The 10,673-nt window shown below is 53.1% G+C and overlaps 1 protein-coding gene across 1 annotated transcript in view; it reads right to left on the reverse strand.

Annotated features, from left to right (window-relative positions):
- KASH5 (KASH domain containing 5) overlaps window positions 1-10,673 on the reverse strand; it is a 29,559-nt gene that overhangs the window by 4,804 nt on the left and 14,082 nt on the right. The window contains exons 10-16 of the mRNA XM_006160154.3: window positions 5,500-5,577; window positions 5,174-5,230; window positions 4,811-4,870; window positions 4,255-4,319; window positions 4,020-4,107; window positions 3,448-3,570; window positions 736-794 (exon numbers count right to left, since the gene is read on the reverse strand). Of these exons, the coding sequence (XP_006160216.1) occupies window positions 736-794; window positions 3,448-3,570; window positions 4,020-4,107; window positions 4,255-4,319; window positions 4,811-4,870; window positions 5,174-5,230; window positions 5,500-5,577 (530 nt within the window). The remainder of the gene's footprint in view (window positions 1-735; window positions 795-3,447; window positions 3,571-4,019; window positions 4,108-4,254; window positions 4,320-4,810; window positions 4,871-5,173; window positions 5,231-5,499; window positions 5,578-10,673) is intronic.

A 10,673-nucleotide genomic window follows, 5' to 3' on the forward strand; every position in this document is an offset into this window, starting at 1 on the left:
CCGGCCCCCCCCAGACAAGCCCAATTAGAGACTATGGCAGGCAGCCTCATTAGTTATCGCAGTCAGGAGCCTGGAAAAGGGGAGGGGGAGAGGGAGGCAACACCGGAAACCAGAGGCCCCCGGGGGAGCCCATGGAGGAGGGTGGGCCCAGACATCCAGTGCCTTCTCAACCTTCAGAGGCCTGGAGCTTCGTAACGAGCGCCGGGCTGGGGCTGCAGAGACTGCAGAATGCCCACGCCAGCTTACGTGGGGAATGGGGCTGGGTGAACCTGGCTGGCTCCAGAGCCCTGGCTGCTCTCCCAACTGACTAGGAACCTTCCAAGCACCTGACTTGGGTCACATTTCTCCTAGGGTTCCCCGGAGGCCTCAGGAGAGGTGTGTGGTGAGCAAATGACAGGGAGCTCAAGGTCTTCTTGCCTGAGGCTCCCACTGACCCCACTCCTTCAGGGCCCGTTCAGGCATGAGCACCCCAGGAAGACTGCCCTTCAGGCAGGGTTGGGTGCCACAATGCCACCTGGACTCTATAGGCCAGGGCCTGTCTCCCTCTAGATCAGGAGCTGCTGAGGGCGGGGGTGGATCTAGCTCGCCTCTGGGTGCATAGGCCCACGGCCCACTAAAGTGAACGAGTGAGTGACAGCAACTCCCACAGAGCTCGTCCAGCCCTCGACTCTAGGCGTCTGTGAGCCAGCGTTCGCCCCGAGACGGAGGGATGGCTCTGTGAGGAAGAAGCCTTACCACATGGACGGCTCACTTCTTCCTTCTCCAGGGCACGCTGGCTCTCCCTGGAAGTTTCTCTATGGAAACAAAAAGATCAGATCTCCCCTGACTCTTCTCACCTGAGACCCTAACCCTGCTGTCAGCCATGCCCTAACGATGCCCACACTCTCCCCAGAGTCCAGACTCCGTATGTGAGAGGCCTTCCGGGCTGCAACTTGTGCAGGAATTCGGCAGCTGCCCTCCTCTGGGGCCCTGCCTGAGGATGGCGCCATCATCCCCCAAGCAGGGGAGCCCGAACTGAAGTGGCTCTTGGCTCCTCCTGTCCCCTCCTCCTGCAATGCCCACATGCTGATTCTCTGGAAGGCCCACATTTCTCATAGCTGCCCAGGCCGGAAGGACTCAGTGTCTCCCTTCCAAGCCCTCCAGGATCCTAGTCCTGGGCTGGCTCCCTTTCTTCTCCTTCAGGACCTCTCTGTTTTCTCCGGAGACATCTCATGGTAGCCTGAGACCTCAGCCACCAATTCAACACTTTTTTCTTCTCTCTCTCTCTCTTTTAAAATTTGCTACAGAAAGCACGTGCTTGCCAGAGAGAGAGAGAGAGAGAGAGAAAGAGAGAGAGAGAGAGAGAAAGAGAGAGAGAGCACCCCCCGGGGAGGGGATGACCATGCTGCAATCACTTCTCCATTCTCCTCAGAATTTTGGGGACACACACACACACACACACACACACAAACCCCAAGTGTGCTTTTCAAGCCTCCAGGTTTGGGATTCTAACTGTGCAGCTGGCCATGTGGGATCCAGCTATCTTAACCACCACGCTACCACCTGCTGTTCCCTATACTGTTTTCTAAATACATTTCCTGAGCTCCAGCCTGTGCACCCAAGTACCTCTGGCTAGCTCCTGGGCATCCCTCAGGGTGTCATCTCATGAGGTCACAAGAGAAGTTCAGCATCGTCCTTTCTCCTCCCTTTCCATAGCTGCGTCTCCCACAGCCTGTCCTGGAAACCTGTGCCCTCACTCCCATTCTCTCTGGCCATCTCTCTTCTCTACCCCTAGGCCTCAATTAGCCTCAGAGTGCATTCATCCCATTGCTCCAGCCCTTCCCTGGCTTCCCTGCTCGTACTGGTCCCTCATGTAGTCCAGAAGGATCTTTCTAAGCCCAGAGCTGACCCCACCCCTCAGAGGAAGAAAGCCTTGTGTGGTTTCATTAAAAAGCAAGAAAGAAAGGAAGAAAGAAGAAAGAAAGAAATGAAGAAAGAAAGGAAGAAAGAAGGAAAGAAAGAAAAAGAAAAGAAAAGAAAAAAACCCCAGCAGTTCGTATAAGGGCTTTGTCGCTAAACTCCCATGTAGTCGACCGTGGTTCGAGTCCTGGACCCGCAAGCTGGGTGCGTGTGCATGCGTGCCCAAGATCCCGAGAAGAGAATGAAGGAGAAGGGATTGCGGTGTGGCCATCCCCTCCTAGGGGGTGATTTTCACTTTCCGTCTCTCTGTCTCTCTCTGTCTTTCTGGTGAGTGTGCATGCCCTATAGCAAAAACCTCTCCAAAAAATTTTGAAATAAAATAAAATAAATAAGAAGTATTAATACAATCTCTTAGCTTGAGGGAACTCCTCTGTGATCTGGCCCTCACCTGACCTCTCACTAGCCTCCCCAGCCACAGCTAACCCCCAACCATATCACAGGATGTCCTGTCCCCAGGGCCTGCTCAGGTGGCTCCCACTGCCTGGAAAGCCTCTCTTTCCTCAAATTACTTAACACCTCTACTTTTTCTTTTTCTTTCTTTCCAAAAGGAACTCAACTGTCAGGTTTGCTTTGATATTCCCCCAACATCCACCTGACACAGATATCCTTTCTATGGGCTCCCACAGGGTCGCTCCCCACCACAGGCACAACAGTCCTGCATTATGGTGGTGTGATCTCTCCTATCAGGCCTTGAGTGCTAAGGGTCCTGGCCTGAGTGACTCAGCTCTGAATCCCCCAGGCCCAGTGCATGTGGCACCCCAAGGCCTGGGTCAGTCTTCTCTTTAGAGCTCTATCGAGCTTTTAATAGTATTTTCTTTAAAAAAGAATTATTATTATTTTTAGAGAGGTTTTTGCTATAGGGTGCGTGCACTCACCAGAAAGACAGAGAGAGACAGAGAGACAGAAAGCGAGAAATCACTCCCCAGGGGGGATGGCCACACCGCAATCCCTTCTCCTTCATTCTCTTCTCGGGATCTTGGGCACGCATGCACACGCACCCAGCTTGAGTTTTAAGCCACCGGGTCCAAGACGTGAACCGCAGTTGACTACATGGGAGTCCAGCGACACAGCCATTATGCTAACTGCTGGTCCCAAGGTACCTTGTATTCAAAACCCCAAGGCCAATGCCTCCTTATGCTATTAGGATGAATGACTGACTTACTAACTTCCTTCGGTAGTACTGGTTTAAATAAGATGATTCCTGGCAGTATTTTCTAAAACAAACCACCACAAGAAGCCATGCTCCACTGGTGTGTCTGCTTTGTTCACCTTTGCGTCCCACACTAGCAAGCCAGCCCCCGGAGGGCAGGACAGTGTCCTGTCTAGCTCACGGCTCGGTGCCCAGCCCACAGTGGGCCTGTGACCAGCATTCACTCACTGAACCAGGAATAGCAAGGGCATAAGGGGACAAGCTGGCCAGGGCGGCACTTTGAATTCAGGGTTCCCTGGTCAGCCCTGGACTCTGTGGCCTCAGCCTTCTGTGCTCACCTGACCCCTAGCAGGGACTTCAGGATGAAACTCAGCTTCCTCTTCCACCTCTTCAAAGACCTCCTCACACTGCCAGACTCCACACAGAGGGCTGGAGAGAGCAGCAGCGGCCATATCTTGCTTCTGGAAGGGAGGTTGTTTCAGAAATTAGGGAGAGCCAGGTTAGGCCCAAAGGACAGGCTGGAGAAAGAGAGCGAGACAGCAGCAGGCTGGGAGGAGGAGGACGGGTGAAGCTGGGCCTGGGGAGTGACTGGAACAGGAATGGTGGAAGGTTTGGCTCCAGGACTCAGGACTGGGTTAAAGAGGAGGTTAAGGGCTGAGATGGCCTTCCGGAGACACAACAGGGACAGGCTGGGTCAGAGTTGGGCCTGGCACCTGAGGTAGACAGAGTCAGAGAAGGGCTGAGATTGGGGCGGGGCCTCTGGCAGCAACGTGAGTTAGGGGTTCCCAAGTGAGCCAACTGCGCTGAGCTCTGGGGTCATGACATGGGCTGGGTGTGGGGGCCAGAGTGGGGAGCTATTTGGAGTTTCTGCCTCAGTGGCCTCCAGTGTAGTCCAGAGTGCGAAGCTCACCTGCTGAATGGCCTCGATCTCCAAGCCCAGTGACTGGGGCAGCAGCTCGGTCCAGGCCACTCTTCTCACCTGAGCCCCTGCAGGTCGCCTGGCCACACAGTCAGGAGAAGGCTGCCTCCATGCCTGCCAGCTTTGATGGGGACCCTGCCCCGCCCATCCCCAAGCTGGAGGCCAGGGCACACCTGCTCTTGGGCACCCTCCTGCCTCCTCCCTCCTACCCTGACACTGCACTCACTCATCTGGCCCCTCCTGGGTCCGACTCAGCTGCTCCTCCAGCTGTGAGATCTCCAGCCTCAGTTCCTGCCAAGGAGGAAGTGTGGGGACAGCTGGCTCCATTCTCCCTGTCCCCCACCACCAGGCTTCTCTTCCATGATCCTCTCTGCTCCCCCGACTTCTTTGGGGGCTCTCCCCAGACACATATCACCAGACAAGGGTAAGAAAGCAGAAACTTAGGAAGTCAGAAAGAGACAGAGAACACGGGAACTCAGAAGGTAATTCTCCAGAAGGGAAATTAAGAGAAGGCAGGCAGAGGCGGAGACACATGGAAAATGAGAGACACGGATGGCAATCAAGCCACAGGGAGACAAGAGGAACACTGAGTGTGAGAGGCTCAAAGACCAGAGCCAAACAGAACCCCAGTGAGCCGGGCAGACACAGGAACAGAGGAGACGCACTGGCAAATACCAAAGAGAATGAAGCTGAGTGGAAGGCAAAGACGAGACAGAAAGAGGCAGAGGGAGGAGACACAGGGGCCAAGACGGTCAACGGAAGTAGGCGGGGCCGCGAGCTACCTGGGCTGTTGCTCTGTACTCCTCCAAAGTCTTGGCCAGGCTCTCTGCATGCTGCGTGCGCTGGGAAAGCCCAAGGCCAGCTGAGACTGGGCCAGGGTCCCCGAAGACACTGAGGCTGGTGTGGTGGAAGGAGGGTTGCTTGGGGGTAGGGCGAGCTTGAGGAAAGAAGATCCTGAAGGAGCCTCGGGCAGAAGGGCATGGGATCCTGCGGGGTCGTGCTCCGACCTTGGGGAAGCCCTCTGCCCTCTCTGAACTGCTTATCCAGGTATCAGGCCCATGCCGAACTTCCCTTTCCAGACTGTGGGCAACAGCCAGGCGGGTGCACATGAAAGCCAAGTCAGTTTCCCTCCCCGGCCCACTCACCTCAGAGAGGATGGCATCTCGTTGGCAGATGAGGCGTTCACACTCACAGAGCTGCCGCTGCCAAGGAAGGAGCCGACCGTCTGTCCTCCCGGGACTCCCCTTGGCCCTGCCCTCCCTCTGGGCATCCAGCTTTCCCAGAGAACCTCTCTCTTCAACCTCCCCAAAGTCCTTGGACATCAAATGCACAGAGAGGGCTGTCAGCAGGGCCACTGGGCAGTGCTGAGGGCCTGACAGCATGACGGAAGACCCCGGCTGTCATCAGGTTGAGGTGGCTGAAAAAATGGTCCCAGGAATGGAAGTTGTCAAGCACTAGGGAGAGGTGGCACCTTCAAAGTATCCTTCTCTGTGGCCAGCTCCTCATTCCTCCTCTTCACGCCGTCCCTCTCTGCCAGCAGCTTCCCGTTCTGGGAGGAGGAACGCGGGTCACGGTCATTTCAGCGCACGGTGGCGTTGATGCCACCAGCAGACACTGCTACCTCAGGACACTTGGCCGACACTTGTGCGTGCTCCGCACTTCACAGGGTTTAGCCTGTTGGATTCCTCCACCCGGCCTATGGGACCCTGTAACCTCTGTATCTGGCTCTCTCGCCTATAAAGATGGAGATACAGTAGGACCCACTTCGTGGGGTTGCTGTCAAGTTTTCGGTGTTTGTGTTTCAGTTTGCTAGAGAGCACATGCACTCACCAGCACAGAGAAGGAAAGTGAGCACACGCCCTCCAAGGGAGATGCTCAGGTTGCGATCCCTCTCTTCCATTTCTTTTGAGATTTGGAGCACACAGGTATGTGCCCAGCTTCCGTCTCAAGCTGCTGGGTCCAGGCACCTAACTGGGTAGTCAGTTATGTGGGTTCCAGCCACCTTAACCACCACACCAACGGCTGGCCCTGTTGTGAGGTTTGAATGAGCTAATAATGATTGCTAACACTTATTGAGGACTTTGCATGGGACTCATTTCTTATCCCTCACTTTAAAGATAGAGGCTGGGACCAGCAGTTGGTGTAATGGCTATGTCACTGGACTCCCACGTAGTCGACCACAGTTTGAGTCCCGGACCCGGAGACTTAAACTCACGCTGGGCACGTGTGCATGCGTGCCCAAGATCCTGAGAGGAGAATGGAGAAGGGAGGGATTGTGGCGTGGCCATTCCCCCTGGGGGGTGATTTCTCGCTTTCTGTCTGTCTTTCTGGCAAGCACACGCGCCCTATAGCAAAAACCTCTCGGGGAGGGGGGAAGGTAGAGGCAACTTAGAAAAGTTGAGCAACTTGTTCCAGCTCACATAGGTGGTAATGTATCAAATACATGCTAATGAATGTTAATGTGCAAAGTCTGAAATGTGACAATTGTTCTATAAAGGTTAAATATCTATTTACCTAACACATATGTTTATACATTTTTTTTTAATTTATGAACTTTTTTTTTTTTTTAGGTTTTTGCCATAGGGTGGATATGCTTGCCAGAGACAGACAGAGAGAGAGGGCAAGAGAAATCACCCCCCAGGGGAGTTGGCCATACTACAGTCCCTTCTCCTCCATTCTCCTTTCAAGATTTTGGGCACGTACACACACGTCCAGTATGATTTTCAAGCCACCTGGTCCAGGACTTGAGCCGCAGTTGGCTATGTGGGAGTCTATCATCTGAACCACCATTCTACCTGTTGGTCTCAAAACATCATGAACTTTTTCGGGATCAGCAGTTGGCATAATGGTTAGGTCGCTGGACTCCCATGTAGTCAATCACAGTTCAAGTCTCAGACCTGGTGGCTTAAACTCACACTGGGCGCATGTGCATGCGTGCCTAAGATCCCAGGAGGAGAATGGAGAAGAAGGGATTGTGGCGTGGTCATCCCCCCTGGGGGGTGACTTCTCGCTTTCTGCCTCTCTGTCTCTGTCTTTCTGGCAAGCACACGTGCTCTATAGCAAAAAAACTCTCAAAAAAAAAAGATATCATGAACTTTTTAACAGATTAACTAAAGTAACAGGAATGTTATAATGAAGCCCTGCTACCTATATTATCCATTATCCAGGTTCGATAATTGTAAGCATTTTCCCCATTTTTTTCTCTTTCTGGATTTTCTTTCTTTTTTGAGATTCCTCAGACTCTTTTCCAGGCCAGACACAGCCCTGGGTGAGAATTGGGGCATAAAGAAAACCAGCTTCATCCCTGGCCACAAGCTCAGACGGGAGGTGGAGACAGTATAGGGGCAGACAACACAAGGACAAGAGGGCTCTGCTGAGGCCTGAGGCCTGGGGCCTGGGCATGGTGGCACAGACGAGAGGCTGAGGAGCTCCTACGACCAAGGGTGAGGAGAGTCATCTGGGAAGACAAATGGCTGGGAGAAGGCGGCCCGCTTCAGCCACAAAATGGGGCCTGAGAATAAAATGGGCCAAAATCCAGTCTAAAGTTTTCAGACACCAAAAACCTTGCAAGTTGCCCTGAGGTCTGAGGTGATGTGATCACCGAGGGAATGCATTTCTGGGGCACGGGGGCAGCCCTGGGCCTCCTTTGCCATACCCCTCCACTCAGTGCCTCAGGGGATGCCAAGGCCAGTTCCCGTCTCTCCAGTCGGGCTGGGCTGGGCTCTAAGTTCTCCATCGGTCACCCTCCCAGTCTTGACCTCAGCAGGCCGGGCTTCCAGGTGAAGGGCGGAGGAAGGACAGGCCAGGAGTGCTGTGTCAACATCTGTCCACCTGGTAGGGATTTGCAGGCCAGATGCTGGGTCGCTCGGCAGGGAACCTGGTTACTCAGCTGCTCCTGCCTCCTTCTGCAGTAACCTGAGCCAGCTCCGCAGGTTCCCCATAGGAAGGCTGCTGCGGGACCTTCAGAGTGTCTGAGTATCGCGTTTCTCCAGTGTTATTCTATGTAACTTAAGAACTCAATCTATAGATGCTCCGTAGGCAGCTGCACGGAGGAGAGGGGTAAGGAGGAGGGAACCAAGAATAGCTCATCTATCGATTGCCTGGGACCTCCCAGGCGCTGCTCAAGGCACTGGACCTGGCAGTGGGCCTTCCGGAGGAGGAGGCAGGGACTGTCAGTTGCCTTGTGCGTTCATGTTTGAGGGCAGGCGAGTCCTGGCCTCCATCCTGGGGGGTTGTCGACATAGAAATGCAGGTAGATTCAGAATACTGGCTGGCTAGCTAACGCAGCTGCCATGGCGCCCCTTCTCACTTGTTTATCTTCCATCTGGAGGAAGGTCAGATACTCTCCCAGCCTCCTCAGCAGCTAGGGGTGTTATGTGATCCAGGTCCAGCCAACAAGATGTAAGAAAAGTCGGCCTGGGAGATGAAGAGGTTGAGTTAGGGGCTTCTGGCAAACTTTTCCTTCTGATGAAAAGAGAAAGCCAGGAGAGGAACACTTCCTAGTTTCCTTGGCCCACTTTGAATGAGAACACGAGGTCTGGAGCTGTTGCCGCCATTTGTGATCATGACATCACAGGAGCCAAAAATCCAGCGAGCCCTCAAACCAACCCAGAGATCGCCTTCTAAAACCCTTAACGAGATGAGTATCCTGCAGACTGAAGCCACTGCTTCTTCGGTGTCCTCCTCCTCAGAGCAAACAGTGTTCTGGACCCTTCAGTGGTCGTGTTACCCATGCCAAGGAGAAGATGGACAGCAATGAGCTATAAGGCAGGGGGAGGTGCTGTCAGGGGCTCTAGGGAAGACTTTCATTCCTAGGAAGAGATGTTCTGGAAGAGAAGGTCACACCCTGTCTGCACTCCAGGACTCACTCTGTGGCAGCCATTCTGCTGTGAGACCCCCACTGCCCCAAGTGGGGAAGTTTCACAGACAAGCCGAAGAGCAGAAAACTGATGGATTTCAATGTGAAAGGCACAGCACAGATGTAGAACAGAGATTTGGGGAAATAAAGCATGATCTACCCAGACTGGCAGAAATCCTTAGAGTTAGAGGGGGAGTGGAAGAGTGTCAGAGAAGACAGTAATAGACTGGAAACGGGCCCTGAGCTGTCCCCAGGCTCCAGGTTATCTGTGAGGGGCAGAGGGAATGGATGCAGTAACCAGAGTCCTGGGAAGTCTGGAGAGCTGAGGGGTTCTACGCTCCCTTCCCAGCTCTTGGGAACTGTGACAGCAGAGATGGCTGTGTGAGGAGTCGAGGCAGAGGGCCCAGTAAGGCACCTGTGCACTCGCAGGAGAGCAGCTAAACCTCCCCACAGCCCTAGGAGGGCACACAAAAGTGGCTTAGTGAGAGCGGCGCTACCAGCAGCTGCAGCAAGGACTATCCAGTCAGGGGTCCGAAGGTAATGCAGGCCTCCTGTGAGTGCCAGCACACAGAGCTGACGAAGGCTGAGAACCAGATGGACAGAGAGTATCAATCTTGTGGATAGCGGTGAGGTCAGACACTGAGTGAGAACCAGCCACTTCTTGGAACACTAGGATCCTGCGTGTGTCTCCTGTAATTCAGATGCCACCTTGAGATAGCAGGCAGTGACAAGTTTTATCATCAATTGACGAGTTTCAATTTCAACCTAAAAGAGTATGTTGGACCCCAAATTAACTAAGATAATGTTCTTTTTCTCTGTCTCTCCCCTTCCTTCCCTCCTTCCCCCCTTCTCCTTTTTTTCCTTCCTTCCTTTCATGATTTATCATTATTATTATTATTTTTAGATAGATTTTTGCTATAGTACATGAGCACTTGACAGAGAGACAGAGAAATAGAAAGCAAGAAATCAACCCCTGGGGAGACGGCCTCACCACAATCCCTTCTCCATTGTTCTCTCAGAACTCAACCTGACCAGACCCTATTTGGGCAGATTCCCTTCTTCAGGACTTTGGGCATGCACACATACACACCCAGCATGAGTTTTAAGACTCTGAGTCTGGGACTTGAACCACGGTCAGTAATGTGGGAGTCTGGCGCCTTAACCACTATACCACCTGCTGGCCCTATTATTATTTGAAGGGATTTTTGCTATAAGGTGTGTATGCTTGCCAGAGAGACAGAAAGACATAAAGCAAGAAGTCATCCCAGAGGGGAATGCCATGCCACAACCCCTTCTCTTCCACCCTCCTCTCAGGATCCTGGGCATGCATGCACATGTGCCTGGTATGAGCTTCAAGCCACCAGGTCTGGGACTTGAACCATGGTCAACTACATGGGAATCCAGCAATGTAACCATTACACCATCTGCTGGTTGTTTATTATTTTTTAAATCACTATGCCAGAGGGTACATGCATGCACATGAAAAAGAGAGAAAGAGAGAAGGAAATTTGCCCAAAGAGGGCCTAGTCAGGTTGCAATAATTTTTTTTTTTTTTTTGCAGAGGTTTTTTGCTATAGACTGCGTATGCTCGCCAGGAAGACAGAAAAAGACAGAGAGACAGAAAGTGAGAAATTGCCCCCCAGGGGGGGTGGCCACACCACAATTCCTTCTCCTCTATTCTCCTCTCTGGATCTTGAGCACACATGCACACACGCCTGGTTTGAGTTTAAGCCACTGGGTCTGGGACTCGAACTGTGGTCAACTACATGGGAGTCCAGCAACGTAGC

Source organism: Tupaia chinensis, unplaced genomic scaffold (genome assembly GCF_000334495.1).
Source record: "Tupaia chinensis unplaced genomic scaffold, TupChi_1.0 Scaffold000673_1, whole genome shotgun sequence".
In the NCBI taxonomy this organism is placed as follows: Eukaryota; Metazoa; Chordata; class Mammalia; order Scandentia; family Tupaiidae; genus Tupaia; species Tupaia belangeri.